At 41.9% G+C, this 19,372-nt stretch overlaps 2 protein-coding genes across 5 annotated transcripts in view; one reads left to right on the top strand and one right to left on the bottom strand.

Annotated features, from left to right (window-relative positions):
- Pdzk1 (PDZ domain containing 1) overlaps positions 1 to 2,280 on the top strand; it is a 35,857-nt gene extending 33,577 nt beyond the window's left edge. For both annotated transcript variants that reach the window (XM_029560870.1, XM_008827577.3), the window contains 2 exons: positions 231 to 521; positions 1,840 to 2,280. In XM_029560870.1, the coding sequence (XP_029416730.1) occupies positions 231 to 521; positions 1,840 to 1,890 (342 nt within the window). In that variant the 3' untranslated portion in view covers positions 1,891 to 2,280. The remainder of the gene's footprint in view (positions 1 to 230; positions 522 to 1,839) is intronic.
- Positions 2,281 to 3,126: 846 nt separating this feature from the next.
- Positions 3,127 to 19,372, bottom strand: part of LOC103729502 (Golgi pH regulator) — a 42,833-nt gene continuing 26,587 nt past the window's right edge. For all 3 annotated transcript variants that reach the window (XM_008827576.3, XM_029560872.1, XM_029560871.1), the window contains 7 exons: positions 19,224 to 19,333; positions 17,102 to 17,190; positions 15,522 to 15,614; positions 7,374 to 7,469; positions 5,310 to 5,399; positions 4,415 to 4,480; positions 3,127 to 3,647 (listed from right to left, as the gene is read on the bottom strand). In XM_008827576.3, coding sequence (XP_008825798.1) covers positions 3,441 to 3,647; positions 4,415 to 4,480; positions 5,310 to 5,399; positions 7,374 to 7,469; positions 15,522 to 15,614; positions 17,102 to 17,190; positions 19,224 to 19,333 — 751 coding nt within the window. In that variant the 3' untranslated portion in view covers positions 3,127 to 3,440. The remainder of the gene's footprint in view (positions 3,648 to 4,414; positions 4,481 to 5,309; positions 5,400 to 7,373; positions 7,470 to 15,521; positions 15,615 to 17,101; positions 17,191 to 19,223; positions 19,334 to 19,372) is intronic.

Here is a 19,372-nt window from a genome sequence, read left to right as displayed (position 1 = left end):
AATGCCTTCAGGGCAGAAGATGTACACGACGATATTCAACTAGTTTGGAACATTACTAATTTGAGAACAGAAAATGTAGCTTTCTTAAGTCATATTAGAAGAATTTTAGCTTCTGTAGCTCAAGGAGAAATAATGACATGGTTAAGAATCAATTCAACCTCCTGTTCTGAAGGGACACTATCTGGCAAGCCCTGACTCACGTTCAGATGGCTTAGAACCTCTGTTCACAGGTACAGAAGGGTGGCCCTGCTGATAAGGCTGGGCTGGAAAATGAGGACATCATCATTGAAGTGAATGGGGAGAACGTGCTAGATGAGCCCTATGAGAAAGTGGTGGGCAGAATCCAGAGCAGCAGGAAGAACATCACACTCTTGGTCTGTGGAAGGGAGGCCTATGATTACTTTCAAGCTAGGAAAATCCCGATCGTTTCCTCCATGGCCAGTCCCCTGGACACATGTCCTGATTCCAAAGGAGAAATGTCAGCAGAGTCGGAGCATGACTCACGCACTGCAAAAGAACGGGTAAGTTATTCATTGTTTGTGGTGTCTCGCTACAGGACAGCACAGTTCCTGTCAGCCACATCTGTGTGCTCCAGATTTTCCAAAACTTCAGAAAATGGTAGCATAAAGGTCACTAATGTATTGAGAAGAGATCATACAAAGACAAGCTTCTTTTCATGTGAATTAGTGTTTTGCCCGCCTGTGTTGTGCAGTATCTGCGGAGGGCAAAAGAGGGCGTTAGATGCCCTGGCACTGTAGTTAGTTGTTTGCTGCCATGTAGGTGCTGGGAACTGAACCCAGGTCCTCTGCAAGGGCAGCCAGTGCTGAGTTCATCAAAATCTTAATGGAGACAGTGAAAGAACCCAACTCTATCATTTGGGTCCAGATTCTGGTTCTGCCACCAGTGTTGGGTGAAGAGATTTACTTGTTCTGTTCTTAGGTTCCCTACTAATAAAACAAGGATTATCTGTAGGACTGTTACCTGAATGAAATTCTTTGAACAGCATCTGGCTCACAGTGACTTAAAAAAAAATAAAAGGAGATGGTTAGGGTTTTAAAGAATTGGCTGATGCTACAATTCTGTCAAATTTCTCTTCATAGATGAACTTGTAGTTCAAAAGTGAACTGACTTGCTGGGTGTGGTGGTGCATGCCTTTAGTCCCAGCACTTGGGAGGCAGAGGCAAGCAGATCTCTGAGTTCAAGGCCAGCCTGGTCTACATAGTGAGTTCCAGGCCAGCTGGTGCTACAGGGAGACCCTGTCTCAAAAAGATCAAAAAAAAAAAAAAGTGAACTGACCGATCCAAGTTCATAAAGGAAATTTATGACGGCTCTAGTTAAGTTTCAGTACAGAAGGCTGGAGAAATGGTTCAGTGGTTAAGAGCATGTACTGCTGTCAGAGGACCCAAGTTCAGTTCCTAGAACCCACATGGGACAGCTTACAATGACTTATAACTCATTCCAGGGGATCTAACACCCTCTTCTGGCCTTTGTGGGCACCTGCACACATGTGGCATATACTTACCCAGACATCTGTGTAAATAAAAATAAAATCTTATGTTTCAGTATATTTTTTCATTATATTACTTTCACTGATTGATGAGGTCAATTATAGTACTACAGTGTCTTATAGAAGTTAAATATTCATCTATCTGTTGCCATTGATAAATTTATGTATCGAATAGTAAGCTGGGAATCAAGTGTAGACTTCAGATCATGTTTTCTAGAAGCGAGAGGCTTTACTCCCTGACGTAGGCCATGCAGCAGCTCTAGATGAGACCGTCCTCTCCTGATGTTCACCCTCTCTCTGCCAGTGTAAATCCTTGGCTTTCTTTTGCACAGGCCAACAGCACAACCTCAAACTCTTCTGGCTCTGAAGATACAGAGATGTGAGGAGAACAAGGATGGCTCTGGCCAATAGGATTCCTAGTACACATTCAAGGAAGGAGTCACCACCCATGAGCTGTTCCAACTCCTCTGGAATCATTCGTCCCCATGACTGTCTGCTGTCGTCTTTGTCTTAGGGGCTGCTCTTGTAGATGGCTTATTTATGCTCAACTTAGACGGAAGGCAGGAGCCAGGTTCTTATGTGGCATCTTCCAAAGTTCCACTTTCCATTATCTGTTGATGACACCTCTTGCTTCCGAAGGTTCCCTGAGCACTGAGGATGATTCTTGTCTACCTGAGCTGCTAGTGAAAGTCTCGAAGCAGACAACCCTATTACAGTTGTGCTTTTGTAGCAATGTTATGGCTGCTGAAATAAATTTCCTTAAAATGCTTTGAGTTGCTTGCAGCTCCTCTTAGCTGATATAATCTGAACAGCACTGTATAAACATAGTTTTAGATTTGTTTTTACTCATGTGTGTGTATGCCAGCAGAGACCAGAAGAGGGTCAGATCCCTTGGAGTTGGAGTTACAGGTGGTTCTGAGCCACCTGACATAGGTGTTGGGAACCGAACTTGAGTCCTCTAAGAGCAGCAGGTGCGGTCACTCTGGCATAAACATTTTAGTCTTTAATTTTCATTTGCTTCCAGAAACTCTGGATGGGATAAAATTGACTATGACCTTAGTAATAAGAGAAGACTTCCAGGCAACACAATTTAGAATTTTCTTAAATTGCATTTGAATGAAGTTTTCTAACATCCTCCATTTATAGATGAAGAGCTTATGTTTCAGGAAAGGATTTGTTCCAGTTAACAGCTATCCACTGTTTTACTCCACGGCATGGAGGCAGACGGAAAGGAACCCGAGAAACTCCACTATGCAGTTAACAGAAGGCATTCACTCTTCATACTCATTTAAAAGAAAATTAAAAACCAGCAGACCAGAGGCAGGCAGATCTGTGTGAGATCGAGGCCAGCCTGATCTACAGAGTTCCAGGCTGGTTGGGGCTATAGAGAGAACCTGTCTCAAAAAGACACACACAAACAAAACACATACAAACAAAAAATTGGCAGTTGCTTTTAGTGAAACTGATTCCAGCTGCCCACCATCCCTTTCTTAGAAAAGAACAGACAGCCTCTTGGTTATTTTTATAGGGTAGAGTTAGGGAAGGAAGGAGGGATGCCGTCTCACATTAGGTCACACAAGCATAACAAGCAATGCCTGCTAAGTGAACCAAGGCCAAAGTGTTACAAACTGCTTTTAATAAGTTGGTCTCAAGGGAAAGCAAAACCTTCAGATGTGTCTGGCTACCAGACATCTGCTCCAGAGCTCCAGTGTATCCTCATGCCCTGCCCCACCTCCCTCCCGACTTTGGACCACCTCGCATCCATGCATGCCCCCTACTATGTGCTGCCTAGAGTCCTCTCCCCTCGAGAAGCTGTTATGATCAGGAGGTAGGCATGTGCTGGAGGTAGAATATGCCACCACATCTCATTGTTTAGCCCCGAGTCCCCTCTTTTGACTCCATTGGCGCCTAAGATTCTGTCGTGGGGCTGAGTTCAAAGAGTCATATGCTTCTCTGGTGCCTGTTTGTGAGCCAAGTAGAGGAACAAAATGCTGGAGAGGGCGCTGACTAGGAAGATGACATCGAACCAACGGTGATAAAAGTTGAACTGAAGTTCTCCTAGAACTTCTGTGATTATGGTGCGGTATTCTGGAGGCATGCTCATTCGGATCAGTAGCACAGAGGAGACGAAGTACATGCCCTGTAGAGTCAAGCATCAATTAATTCAGAAGTTCCTCTTGAGTGTAGTGAGGGGAAGATCAGAGAAAACCTGAACTACTAAAACAATCTTCAAATCGCGATTTTTAATTTATGCATGTACGTCTGTGGGTGCGAGCCTACCACAGTGTGCATGGGGAGGTCAGAGCAGAGTTCTCTCCTACCATGTGGGTCCAGAGGACTGAACTCAGGTTGTCAGGATTGGAGGCAAGTGATGTTAGCCACTGAACCATGGCATTGGCTTAAATCATTTAAAACACATTTCTGGGCTGGAGAGGTGGTTTAGCAGTTAAGAATGTGTACTGTTCTTATGGGAACCTGAGTTTGATTCCCAGCACATACATTCAGTGGCTCACAACTGCCTTTAACTCTACCTCCAGGGGATCCTATACCCTGTTCTGGACTCTGAGAGTATTTGCACTCACATGCACATTACCCCTCCTTCCCCCCACAATTAAAAAATAAATCTTAACCCCAAACAACCCACATTTCTAAGCTGGGCACGGTGGTACATACTTTTAATCTCAATACTTGGGAGGCAGAGGCAGGTGGATCTCTGCCTGAGGCCAGGTTGGTCTACATAGTCCCAGGCCAGTCAGGGCTACAAAGTGAGATCCTGTCTTAAAAAAAAAAGGTCAAGGCCAACCATGAGTTTGACACTACATGAGACCTTGTCTCAAACACTCCCCTACCCAATCACATTTCTGGCATTTTACAATTGAAGACATGAAGCTAGCTCATCAAACTTACCATTATCTGTGCTAAAAGCAGGACGATGACATTGGAGGACTTACTGCTGGAGATGGCATAAAAGAACTAAAAGGGAAAAGAGATGAATATGGCTAGATTCCTGTGTTATGAACTATAAGCTACACAATTAATGAATCATCTCCCATGCCACAATCCTGTACAGAATAATTAAGAGGTTAAGGCTATACAAAAAGGACTTAAACATAGATGCTAAAAAACTGAAGTTCCTTCTTGAGGCAGCTAGTGGTTTTACTGTGACTTCCTAACCAAGGGTTCCTTCCAGAAGTTGTGATGCACATGACCCTAGCATCATAATATAGCATTACAACAGCTGTGATGCACACAACTCTAGCATCATAACACAACATTACAACAGCATCTCCAGGCCCTGCAAGCATCGCAACTGTAAATGGGCTCCTGAGCTCTTCACACGTTTGCTAGAATGGAGACCCTCTTCCTCACAATTGCTTTTCTTTCATTCAGTGTTTGGATCTTGAAATCCCTCCTTATACCAGAGAGAACTCTCTTTCTGCTTCCATGCAGCCTCCTCATGTCCCTTAGTGTATCTTCTTCACAAATGACTCTCAATTACTCTAACCTCAAATGTCTCATTTATCCCAAGTATCTGCTGAACACCATGTGCCAAATTCAGTCACTGATGTGGCAGATCAATGAACAGAACCCTTCCCTCTTTCTATCAGCTCTGAACTTATCTGTATGATGCCATACATTACCATCAAATTACAGAGCACTTTAATACTTTAATTTTTCTCTCTTCTAAGTTGTTAAGGCTTTTGCTTAGATCTCAGAAGTCAGGAATCTTAATTAGGTAACATTATTTCATGGTGCCACATGAGATTAAATAAGACCCTTTAAACCCTGCGAGGAGACATACCTTGGTAAGCGTGATCAGCAGTCCTCTGATGGATGTGACAATAATGATTCCAACCAGAATGAAGGAAATGTGCTGAGACCAGAACTTCACCTGCCACCAGAACAGGAGGAATAGCAGTTTTCTCCATTTGTTTAGAGAGCCTAAAGGCTATTGTGAGCTCTGCTCATTTATGCTATGAGAAGGGGATCCACTGGGCCTCTGTTTGATTTTTTTTTCCCAAGTGAAATGGTAAGTAAATACCTACAGAGAGTCTACAGTGGGTCCCTTAGTCAAGTCTTAAGGATCAAATGAAATGAGAGAGAACACCAATGATCAGAAAAGCCACAGCTAATGACATGACGTTTCTATGCTAAGGGCGGAGAAGGAATGAGAAGGAAGTGACCCAGTAGAAGCTCCTTTTAATGCTACCTGTGAAAGATCACTGTCTACACAAAACGTCAAGGATCTTTTTATAAAAGGACGACATGGGCATTCTTGGCTAAGTTCTAGGAAATACTGAATTTCACTTGAATCACAAGATGAAACTTTTTATCTTCTCCTGAACGGCTGGACAGTTTTGGGACCTTGGATCTGTGCTTGATTTGTTTTTGGAAAGTACCCGAGGCAGGGGTGTTAACATCTAAAATGCTTGTTATTCAGAATCAGGAAAAATGGGAGAAATTGACGAATTAGAAATGGACAGATACAAGTAAGCAACAAGTAAGTAGCCTTGGGAAGCACAGGCATGGAAGCGCATTTCTCAAAGTTTAGCTCAGTAAAAAAATTAAAATGAGGAAACCACATAGGCCCCAGTAACAAAGCACATGGAACACAAATCCCACACGACCTGAAGGAAAGATATTGTGCAAATGGAACACACTACAAACATATCATCAAAAGGGTGTACTTAGGGGCAGAGAAGATGGCTCAGTGGGAAGAGCACTTGCTGTAAAAGCAAGAGGGCCTGAGTTCAAATCTCTAGCACTCACGTAAAAGCTGGGCATGGTCCTGGGTAACCCCAGCGTGGGTGGATACTGGGCTGAAAAGGCAAGTTCAAGTTTCAGTGAGAGACTACTGTCTCAAAAAATAAGGTGGAGAATGATAAGAGAAAGGCACCCAACATCTTCCTCTGGCCTCCACATGTGTGCGTGCACCAGCGTGTGTGTGTGTGCAGAGCTATACTTGCGCTGGGTGCTGTGGCTTGTGCCTTGGAATCCCAATACTAAGGAGGTAGAATCAAGAGAATTGTGTGAGTTTGAGGCCAACCTGTGCTATATACTGGGACCCTGTTTGATAAAGAAGTACAGTTGGGACTGTTTCTCCAGAACTGCAGCTCAGCTTGCTCGGGCTCATTCTCCTTTTACCCACCCACTCTTGAAATCACCGGCATGCTGTGCTAAGATGAAGACTGAGGGCAGTACATACCATGTCTGGGCTCAGAGCAAGCTAAATGGGCCACCTCAGGATGAAGAATGCGACACTACTCTTATTATCAAAGTGTTAATCATCTTGAATTATTGGTCACCTGGAAAATATATTATTCTACAAATAAGGACCCTGAACTTGAGAGAGTGTGTTTATGAAAAAAGGAGAAACAATTAAAAAAAGAACCTAGCCTAACTGTGTACATAGGTGACACTTGCTATCTTTAGTCCAAGGTACATCTTAATGAATTGATAAAGATAATTTCTTACAGCAGAAATCATTTCAGCTCTATCACAGAACACTAATTGGCTATCAATCTTTTACTAGGAGAATCAAAGGTGAGTTTATCTTTGAGTAGCTCATTAAGTACCACAGAGAAAAAGATCTGAATAATTGGTGGGGAGAAATGGGCAAAGTGGTAGCTGGCTGCAGGCGGGCTGGGAGGACTGTAGGGATAGGCAGCACCCACAACTGTGAGTACTGATTATTATTTATGGCTTCATGCTAAGAAAGGGAAATTGCTTTTACCACCGTGTGAGTTGTCAACACATCCACAGTGGGAAAACAAAAGGACCTAAAGTTCAGGATTAAAATCCGAATGTCAAGTTATGTCTAGATGAAACAGAAAATTAACAAATCAGGATCTAGGTTGACTCTTACATCAAACTGGATTCCTAGGTAATTCACGGTGATCTCAATGCCACGTGTGACAGGATCAGTTTTCCCAACTCGATCAAAAACAATATTGATGGTTGCCTGTAGAGAGACAGACCTTGACATTAGAACATCTTATAATCACTGTTTCAAAGTGATTCAACAGCTGATAAGATGGCTCAGTGGGCAGAGACACTACTAAGCCTGACAACCTGAATTCAATCTCTGGGACCCACATGGTGGAAGGAATGAACTGATACCTGCAAACTGTACTCTGAATTTGGCATGTGTGCCCAAACACACACACACACACACACACACACACACACACACACACACACACTAAATGTAATAAAATTTAAAAATGATTAAGATGAATTAATAATCATAACATATTTTATAGGTTAACATTTCCAAAACTGCAGGTCTAATCTAAAGCACAAATAGAAAACTCTATTTTGGCCACTCACACAGGCAAACAGTCTCAAAACCATCTTTCTTTTCCGTAATCGTCAAGGGCACTAAAGCGATGGCATACCCACGCCACCTATCAGAAGTCAGAAAGCTAACATTCCAGGAGGGGGTGAAGCTAGAGCAAGAACTAAAGAATTCCAGTGATTACTTTGCAAATGCTCTGAGAGCAAAGACAAAAGGAGTTAAAGCTCAGAGGTTAACAAATGAAACCCAGTGAAAGACACCCAATTAATCCCAGAGGTAGCAGTTTTAAAAGGGGAAAGAGAAGGAGGACAGCCAGCCACATGGAATGGTAAATCTAACCAGGTTGATCACATTAAATGTAAAGAGTTTAAATGGCAGGTCAGCAAATGTTGCCTCTGTGGCGTCACAGTAGCCAGGGCAACACATAAAGGAAAGGCTTGGCTCTACTCCAAGAAAACCTTACTTGCAAAGGTGAGTGGTACTGCTTTGCCTGTGGACTGTAGACTGCTAATCCCTGATCCAAACACAGGAGTGACATGGCAGACTGTCAAACTGGATAAAAAAAACACCAAGATCTAACTACTACATATGTTGCCCATAGGAAATGCACTTTAAATACAAAGATATAGATAAGTTGAAAGTGAAAGGATGGAAAAAGGTATATTAAGCTGACACTAATATATTGGAGATAGAATGTTATATTAATATAAAATAAAGATTTGATAGCAAAGATATCGTCAGGTATTAGATGGGGAGTTTTATAACGGCAAAAGGGTCATCTCAACAAAGGATAATTAATGATTCTAAGTGTTTTCATGACAATAACAAAGCTTCAAAATGTTCCAATGAAACCCATTATTTTGTACACTAAAAAAAGAAAACATTTAAAAAAGCATTATGTATCTCATGTTTAATTTTCTTGAATCTATCATTTTATGTGAATGTGTTTTGTCTGCATGTATATAAGTGCACCGTGTGTGTGTAATGCCCATGGAGACCAGAAGAGGGTGTCAGATCCCTAGGAACTGGAGTTATGGGATGGTTGTTAGATGCCATGTGGGTGCTGGGAACTCAATGTGGGTCCTTTGCAAGAGCAGCCAGTGCTCTTAACCACTCAGTCGTTTCTCCAGCCCCTCAAGATGTTTAGAAGAGAGGAATTAGAATGAAAGACACAATCAAAGCTCAAGGAAAGGGATATGCTACCTATCCTGAATTGATCACTGCTCAGTGCATATACTGTACCTCACAAAAATGTGTAAATATGTGTCAACTTAAAAAATTAAAAATGTGGGTCACAAAATAAAAGAATAACAAAAAAAGTTTCAAAAAACATGAAGCAGGGGGCTAGAGAAAAGGCTCAGTGGTTTAGAGTGGTGCTCTTGCAGAGGAAAAAAAGTTCAGTTCCCAGCACTCAGGTCAGGTGGCTTTCAACCACCTACAACTCCAGCTCCAGGGAACCTGACAACCCCTTCTGGCCTCTGTGGGCACTGTACTCATATGCACATACTCCCACACAGACACACATGCATACACATATTAAAAATAATAAAAATCAATCTTAAAAAAACCATGAAACAAAAACTGATAGAAATGAAAAAGGAAAAGTATTCAAATAGAAAAGAGCTGTATTTATTCCATCAATAATTGACAAAACAAGAAATCAGAGAATCTGTATGAATACAGAAAAGCTTAACAATACTGTGAACAAACGTAACCTACTGGCAGTTATAGAGCATATTAGGAAACAAGAGTGGGTTACACATTCTACTTAAGAGCACGTAGAACATTACTATGCTGAGCCTAGTTGATGGAATCTATTCAAATAATACAAAATATGTTCTTAGACTGCATGGAATCAAATTAGAAATCAACTAGAGAATGATATTTGGGAGATCTCCAAGATTTTTTTTTTTGAAATAGGGTCTCATGTAGCTTAGGTTGGCCTAGAACTCATTATATAGTTGAGGATGACCATAAACTGCTGATTCTCCAGCCTCCACCACCCAAGTACTGGAATCATAGACATGTGCTGCCAAGCCTGGATTACACAATGTTGGGGGCTTCATGCATGCTAGGCAAGCACTCTACCAACTGAGATATATTCCTGGCTCCTGGATATTTTATCACACTGCTAATTAAACTGAGTCACAGAAGACATCAAGGAAGAAATTAGAGGGTATTTGGAACTGAAAGAAAATAAAAATATATAATAATGATATGCAGTTAGAAAAGCGTGTAACAAGAAATTTATAGCAAAAATCCACCTTTCTCAAAGAAGTTTCCAAGATTAAGAGCTTTCACTTAAGAGCTGATTCAAATAAGAAGGAAATAACAGAGTGGTACACAAACCAATAATAGGAAGCAGAGAAAAGAAAAACAGTGAATCTCCAAAATGATTCTTTGAAAAGTTCAATAAAATGAATAAACCTCTATGAGCCCAATAAGACAACAAGGGAAGCTACATTTACCACTTTCAAGAATAAGGGAGTCTGTTTATACCCACTTGACAGCCATACTAGAAGACAAGGCCAGTGAGACGGCTCAGTGGGTAAAAGTGCTTGTTGGGCAAGCCTGGTGGCTTGAGTTCAATCCCGAGAACCTAAGTAATAAAGCCAGATGGTGGTGGTGCACCTGTAATCTCTACACTGCTACAGCAGGCTGGAGGCAGAGATCGCATGACCTGGAACAGACACCTAGCCTGGAGTATACAGCTTGACAGAAACAAGGTGGAGGGAGAGAACAGTCTTCTGAAAGTTGTCCTTTGACCTCCACAGGTATGCTATAGTACATGTGTGTGTACAGCCACATATATACATAACACATACATAACACACACACAGACTGATAATAAATAGCAAGTGTTGGGGGAGCTATAACCCTTACACACTGCTGGCAGGAATGCAAGTAGGTATTATTGTTATGGAACAGTCTGGTAGGTCTTCAAAAGGTTTAACGCACTGTCATACATACAACACAGTGATACTCATAGGCACATATGTGAGAGAAATAAAGTGTGTTTACTGAAAATCTTAAGCATGTACATTTGCAACTGCATTACTGATAAGGGCCAATGAGTGGACACAAACAAATGTTTACCAGTGAATAAGTGGATAAACAAAATGTGGTATTATCCATACAACGGATATTAAATGTTATTCAGCTATAAAACAGGAAGTGCACTGTTCAGACATAAAAAGATGAAGATGCTATAGAATGGATGAACTTTAACAAGACTCTGCTAAGTCAGTGACACCAGCCACGAAGGCCATAAATATATGATTCCATTCACATAGAATGCCCAGTAGAGGGAAACCTAGACAGAAAATAGTTGTGCTTGCCTGAGGCTTGGGGGTGGGTGTGGGGTAGAGCTGGGAGAGAACTGCTGAGGAACTGTAGTAAATGCAGTTTCTCTTGAGTTTAATAAAAATGTTCAACAACTGACTGTGGTAACGGTTATGGTTTGGTGAAAATTTACTTATTTGAGAAAGGATTTCCCTGTAGCTACAGCTGGCCTAGAACTCACTACAGAGAGCAGGCTGGTCAATCTTTGGTGAAAATGTTTAAAAGCTGACTGTGATAATACTTGCACTATTCTGTGAAAATACCAAGAACCACTGAATTGTGCTGCACATGCATGGCAACCTGAGCTCAATCATCACAACCCATGTAAAGGTGGAAGGAAAGGATCGATTCCACAAAGTTGTCCTTTGACCTGCTTATGTGTGCATACACACTAATAATAATAATAATAATAGTAATAATACTGTTAAACATGCATCTGCTATATGAATCACATGTTCCATTCTTAAGTGTTTATCCAAGAGAGAAGAGAGCACATGTCTACAAGCAGACTTGTATTCGTGTGTTCACACGAGCTTTATATGCAATATCACAACTGGAAACAACCAAATAGCCCCGACCAGCATGGATTTGCAAACTGTGATACATTTATACCATGAAATACTACTGTGATAAAAAGTAACAAATTATTGATATACACAATAACATGGATGAAACTTCAACAGTACTAAGTAAAAAAGAAAAAAACAAAAGGACCAGAAGGATACATACTGTCGGGTTACCTTTCTACAAATGTCTAGGAAATAAAACTAATACACAGTGACAGAAAGCAGGCTAGCTGCTGCCTCAGGACTGGAGATATGAGGGAAGTATTATAAGGGGAGCAAGGAAACTTGGCCATGATGGGTGGGCAGGTTCTTCATCTGAACTGAATAATGGCTGCTGCACAAATATACATGTATGTCAAAACCTACCACACTGTACTATATATACAGCTTGTTGCATGTCAATTATAACCCTAAAAAGCTGTTACATGTGACATGCTGCCCTGGAGGCTGCATGTCCAGAAGGATCTTTCAGCGCTTTGGTTATCTGAATACGGAACCTTCACTCACTCTCACAGGGTGAGTCAAGATTTTAAAATGTCATATGAGCAATACTGACTTCAATTTATTATAACATTAGTGCTATTAAATTCAAAATTCCCATTTATCCACACTGATCAAAATTAGCTAACCAACTGACAAAGCTGCTCTTTGTGCAAACAGAGCCCCGGCAGGGAAGTCGCCAAACCAGAATGGCAAATCAGCCTTTTCTATGACCATTTGGAAATTCATGGATACCTACAGCAGAGTCAGAGGTAAAAAGAAACCAATCCTAATTCCTTATATGTGAGTATATATTCTATGTAACAGCAGGAGCCAGGAAAATGGGAAGGGAGCATGGAGGTAAAGGGAAAGAAAGCGCCTGAAAGAGGGGGATAGCAGGAAACAGATGTTACCAAGGAGGAAATGGGGAAAATGGGGCATTCAACTGGGAAAGGAGGGAAGGACATACATGGAACCACGGGGGTAAAGAGGAAGAAGGGACTCAAGAGAGGGGAGATAATAGGAGACAGGTATTATCAAGGGGAAAATGGGGCACTTAAGCTGGGGAGGGAGGAAGGAGGAGGGAGTGGGAGGAGGAGAGGAGGGGATGGGGAGGGGGAGAGGGAGATAAAGTTGAGGTGGTATAAAAAGCCAGTGGGAAATGTATTAATTCAACCCCCCCCTCCCAAAAAATACACATATAATATCTGAACAAAAGTGCATGTGTATACCTGAAGGCTCTATAACAAGGAACAGAGTGCCAGACAGGAGAAACCTCCCTTTGAGTTGTTGGTCATGGTAGTCCAAGAGACTCCCAAAATAACACAGGCTATTGCCTCCCAGAACTTGAAGACTCTATTGCTGAAGATAGGACATACTTTGGACATAGGACTTGGAGCAAGGGATCTGGAAACAAACTGAAATCCTCTCTGAAGACTAGCTCTCATAGTTGCAGAGGATACCATGCAAGCTGCTAAGGGAGAAAATCAATGGTCCAACTCAGCTCCAAAGCCTAATAACCACAACTGGCACAGTAAACTATCTCTACTGGTGCACTGTTATCTAGAGGGTAATCAACAGCTATCTAATTGGACTTAAAGTCCTCTCAATGGGAGCGAACTTATGGGTAGCAATGTAAATATAGCCAAATAACATAAACATGGCTGGAGAGGTCACAGATCCTAGAGAAAACCCTATCTCTGTCATGTCTCTAGACAAATGAAATTTGTTACTGTGTGCTAAATATTGATCCTTATATTTACAGACAAGTATACCATACTCCACTCATCAAAGAAGCTTCTTTTTGCAACAGATAGAGGCTACTATAGAGTTCCACAACTGGTCACACACAGAGACTATATCTGAGAGATGCCCAATCCTAAATGACACATCTACAGTAGAACCTCTATGCCCAAAGCTCACAGAACATAGCAGAACTCAGTTCTCACCAGTGAAGCTTCCTCATACAATAGAGTGAAATGCACACAGAAGGCTACAAATATCTAAGTTTTAGAGAATAAAAGCCTGCAGAGTATGTGTCCCTGGTTAGAACTCCTATGAAACCTCACCCACCCATGGCTCAGGGACCATTTCAGAAGAGGGGGCAAAAAGATTGTAAGAGCCAGGGTTGGTGCATGAACATAAAGAAACAAGCTTTTAGGTCACTGGGAATTTGCTCATATGAACTTACAGTAATGGTGACAGCCTGCCCAAGACCCATGCTGACTCATCAGACAGAAACCCACATAGAATGAGAGAAATGGGCAGCAGGCCACAACCCCAGTCAAGGAACTATTGGCAACTGATCACTGCTGGGTGAGTGATAGATCTTCTTTAAGGGAGAGACTCTATATAGGCTGACTAGACTCCAGTGGATAAACTTGCACTGAGGGACATCTGGGTACAAATGCTTGACTGGAAAGGACTTAACATATATGACAGAATGTATGAACTCTGGTAGGGGGGATCTGGGGGGCACGGATGGGGGAAGGGTCTAAATTTGATTAAGATGTATTATATGAGATGCACAAAAACTCAATAAAACATTTTAAAGAAAAGAGAGACCAATGCACTTCAAACACACAGAACAAGACACTGAGGTAGAACTATAGGAGAACGAGGGAGGCAAGTGCAGGAGACAACGGCTATCAGCACAAGCACACTCTAGAATGTATTTTGGACTTAAGCTTCAGGGTGCACATTATAAAAAGTGACAAGTGGCTTGTAGTCTGAGTTGAAAGTTGGAGTTCGGGTGAAATATTGTCAGGTACTAACAAGCATTTGGGAAAACAGCATACAACAAACTTTACAATAAACCTACAGGAGCTGGAGTGATGGCTCAGTGGCTAAGAGCACTGGCAGTAGTGGCTCCTGCAGAGGACCTGGGTTCAGTTCCCAGCATCCACATGGCTAACAACTGCCTGGACCTCCAGTTCCAGGGGATCCCATGCCCTCTTCTGGCCTCTGTGAGCACTGCATGCATGTGATACACTTACATACATGCAGGCAACACATACATAAAGATGAATAATAAAACCCCCCACTTACTTCATAATACAAGTTTTTATTAATGGTTTCTGAGAGAAGCAAAGTGCAACTCTCTTTTCTATGTCCTCTAAAGGGGAAAACGGGACCCCTGGAAGTGTGACAAGATGAACTTAATGTATCAATCAAGTCCATCAAATGCCAGCCATACCCAGGAAAATCACTGAACTCTGGCCGTTTAAAAACACTGTCAGTTGGGCTGGACAGATGGCTCAGCAGTTAAGAGCACTGGTTGCTCTTGCAGAGGACCCAGGTTTGAATCCCAGTATCCACATGGCAGCTAACAACCATCCTTAACCCTAGTTCCAGGGAGCCAACACCCTCTTTTGAGCTCCTCGGGGATTGCACAACACAGGCATATATATATACATGCAGGCAATACACTCATACACATAAACAACAACAACAACAACAATAAAAACCCATGGTTGGCGGGGAGATGGCTCAGTGAAGAAAGGTGCTTGCTGCACTGATGACCTGAGTTTGATCCCTAGAGCCCCTCCCCTCCACAGAACAAAAAGCTGGATGCTATAGCCTACATCTGTAATCTCAGCACTTGGCTGACAAAATGTGGGTGGGTCACAGAGCTGCCTGAAGCTTGTGGGTCAGCCAGCCTGAGTACACAGCACGGCAGAAAGGAGACAGACCCTGACTCAACAAGGTGGAAGGAGAGAACTGAGTTCTGAAATTGTCCTCTGACTGCCACATGCATACTTTTACACACTCACACACCATACATCCACAATAACAATACATAAAAATCAATAAAACACAACATACGTACCATGAAAATTTTCCAAACACAGTAAATAGAGAAAAAGTAACCCAGGAAATTAAAATATTTTCCCTTGAAAGTTTTGGAGTATTCAATTCTCTCCTGAGGTAAAAAAAACAAAAAAAACATGGTTAGTCTTAGCAAAACATAAACTTTTTAAATTCATTTTTTTAAGTTTTTGAGACAGGGTCTCCCTGTAGCCCCAGCTGGCATGGAACTCACTATGTAGACCAGGCTGGCCTCAATCTCACAGAGATCCACCTGCCTCTGCCTCTTGAGTGCTGAGATTAAAGGCATGTGCCACCACATTCAGCTTAAAATGTAAACATTTTTAATAGAAGTATTCTTCCTCTACCATCCAGGCAGACTCAGTAAAACTCACATAGTAATAACATTAGAGGAATGGTAGGGGCTGGAGATGTTCAGTGGTTAAGAGTGCATACGGCTCTTGCAGAGGACCCATGTTTGGTTCCCAACATCAACCAGTGGTTAAGAGTTGGTTAAGAGTGCATACGGCTCTTGCAGAGGGCCCATATTTAGTTCCCAACACCGATGTATGGTGGCTTACAACCACCTGTAACTCCAGCTCCAGGAGATCTGACACCCTCCTCTGGCCTCCACAGCCACCTGCACTCATGTGTACATACCCTCCCCCATATGTATATAATTAAAAATAAAGTCTTTTAAAAAAAGAATGGTACTAGGGGTCATTTATTGAGTGCTTATTTTAAACCAGAGCCCAAAGCAACCTTCTTACATGAGCTACCTACTTTAATTTTTCACAACAGCCCTTTATAAGTATGCTCTATAACTAAATTTGCAGATGAGAAAACTGCATCTTATGGAGATTAAATAACTTGTTCAGGGTCATGCAGCTGGTGAGTGGGTTCAGGGCCCCCTTTATAGCTACCTTTGTGATGTTACCCTCAAAAGATTGGTTTGCAATCTTAAGAGACTTTGTGTATTTAAATTATATTGTGCTTTAGGTGTGCATAGCAAAGTTACTGATTAGTCAGGGCACTTCTTGCTCTGAGTTCTTTAGAACAAGCTAGACCATCGCAGATAGGCAGCTACCAAGCTTGTAATATGGCTAATTTGTAAACCAGAAGTGACTGTCTTTATTTCAGGTCAGAAGGAAGTAGTGTTGGTCAGTTTCCTACATGCTGAAAAGCCTCTTCTATCTCTTCAATTTTTTTTTTAATGTGTATGAGTGTTTTGCCTGCATGTATACAATGCTTGTGGAAACTAGAAAAAGGTGTCAAATCCTCCAGAACTGGAGTTAAGGACAGTTGTTAGCCACTATGTGGGTGCTGGGAACTGAACCCAGGTCCTCTGCAAAAGCAGTCAATGCTTTTAACTGCTGAGCCATTTCTCTAATCCTCATTATTATGAGTGTTCCAGAAAGGACTTTGCCAGTGACAGGAGTGATTCCACAAAGAGTAATCCCTCATTCCTAATGCCTTGCAGCTTGTTCAGAAGCTCTGAGGTATCTCTTGCATTGCCTGGTCACCGAGGACTCTGAAAAGCTATTTGGTCTTGTTATCTTTTCAACTATGTTAAAACCATAGCTCTGCTTCCTGGCTCTGTACCTTAGTAGCATATAGATCGGCTGTTTCCAGAAAAAGTTGTCTGCTTAGTTCTTCCAAAGCATCCACTTCCTGTTGAATAAGAGTAAGATCTGGTAGAAAATGGGGATCAAGGTTTAAATCACATAGAAGTTTTAAAAAATAGCAATAAGAAAGTATTTGTTTTGGGTTTCTTCTACAGAGCAGATCCCAGGAGCTGCCTGAGCTTCACTTGTGCTCCTCCATCAGGAGCACTTCTCAAAGCGCTTCCCCGTCTTTGCAAATATCTGCCACAGATTTCTCAGACAGAAGCTTTAGCATGCTTGTAGTTTGCTTTCTTTATTAAGTTAAACCAAATGCAACAATTCTCAAGGCTTTAAATGGCATTTAATAAGATCTACAATAAATCATAGTGTCATAGTATCTGAAGAATACCATGTTGGGAAAGGGTACTACTAAAGTATTTACTGAGTTTCAACTAGATGGGGGTACTGCCTTCTTTAGCTCTTTACTATCATCTTTTACTCTCCCACAATCCCAGAAGACGGTTGTTACCCATTTTGCATACAGGAAGGAAGCTTAGAGAGTTAAATAACTTGTTGAAAGTCACATAACTAATTGGGTGTGATGTAAAGTGGGATCTGCCTTACTCCACACGGGCCTGTTCTTTCCACTAAGCAATGCTATTTTCCAAGAACTCAGTGAGTTACTTCATTACTCTCCTTGTTATAGACATGAGTTCAGAGCGTAGGTGTTTTTATGATGTATTTTATTTATTTTAATTTTATGTGTATGCGTGTATTGCCTGCATCTAGGTAAGTGCACCCATGTCATGCAATGCCTGCAGAAGTCAGAAGAGGCTGTCAGATCCCCTGGGACTGGAATCACGGACAGTTAGCTGCCATGTGGGTGTTGGGATTTGAACCCGGGTCTTCTGCAAGAACAGTGTTCTTAACTGCTGAGTCATCTCTCCAGCCCCCTGTGATGTATTTCTTAAACCTATGCTTTGGCTTTTATTGGTTTCAAAATAATAAAAATAATAAGAACCTCTTCTACTTTAATCCAAATCTTCCTTCCACTGTGACTTTCCCACTGTTACCCAAATCAGCAAGTATCCTTCAGGTCCTCCCTCAACAGTGGCTGCTATTACCAAGACCCAGGACACTCAGCATCAGGGTGTAACTCTGTAGGTGTGTGTCTTCCACAAGCAGTCAACAAGCTCATTCTACCACTTAGCACTCGGCCAGAAAATAGGAGACACAACACTAGGTTCCTTGATTAATCATTTTTCCTTTTCTGCCATAAGCACCCTGGATTTGTCTTATTCTTCTCTGCATGTGACACCAGAATGACTTCATAATCTATAGCAATGCTCTACATCCTTCAACTGGCTTACCTGGGCCTTGTAGTCCTGACCTGACAGTCTCGGGGTCACATACAGATCTGGTTACCCAGATTTGGGAATTAGTCAACTCCAGAACCAGCAGTATGTATTTTTCTATCTCTTAGATAAATATAAATGGAGATAAGTTTTTTCTTTCTGTCTTTTTTGGACAGGGTCTCCTTTAGCCCCAGCTGGCCTCAATCTCACAGAAATCCACCTGCCTCTGCCTCCCAAGTGCTGGGATTAAAGATGTGTACCACATCTGGCTTCCACCTTTTTTTTTTTTAAACCAAAAAGTTATAGATACAGAACCACTTGAAACCTGTGCATGTTAACAGGGTTAGAAATGGGCCCTTGCCACTGCATATATGAACCACACATTTCAGGGTGCCATTATGCTTTCTGGTTTCATAGAGATGGGAAACAGAACAGTGTAATGGGAAGAACTGTGATGCAGAGACCACAGTTCTGGTCCTACATGTGCCACAAACCAGCCTGACTAACCTCTCTGGTCTGTGTTCTGATCTGTAAAGGGGAAAGAATGACCTTTCAGGTCCCCTCCAACTCAGAGACAATGGTTTGTTATTATGTATGGGGCTAGATAGATGAGTGTACCTACAGTGCTTCCTAAGCCCAGCCTGGGCCAGCCTGGACGCTGATGTAGTAGTCATGTACTCTAGAAGGGACCAACCAAATACTATTTTTTCTTTTGCCTTTGGTTCAGAGTGGAGAAAAAGAATCAGGCAGAGGAAGAAAGGATACTTTCACTTCCTGGAGCTGATGTCCTAACGCTCTTTATCATGCCCCAGAATCTTGATGGCCTGTTATGCACTTCTCCCTTCTGGAACATGACTCTCCGTGCAATTGCCATCCTGAAAAAGAAAACATAAGTCTGAGCAAGGAAATGTGAC

This window comes from Nannospalax galili, unplaced genomic scaffold (assembly GCF_000622305.1).
Source record: "Nannospalax galili isolate Female #2095 unplaced genomic scaffold, S.galili_v1.0 scaffold693, whole genome shotgun sequence".
Classification (NCBI taxonomy): Eukaryota; Metazoa; Chordata; class Mammalia; order Rodentia; family Spalacidae; genus Nannospalax; species Nannospalax galili.
Note: the sequence above shows the minus strand (reverse complement) of the source record. Positions and strands in the feature narration are given on the sequence as shown.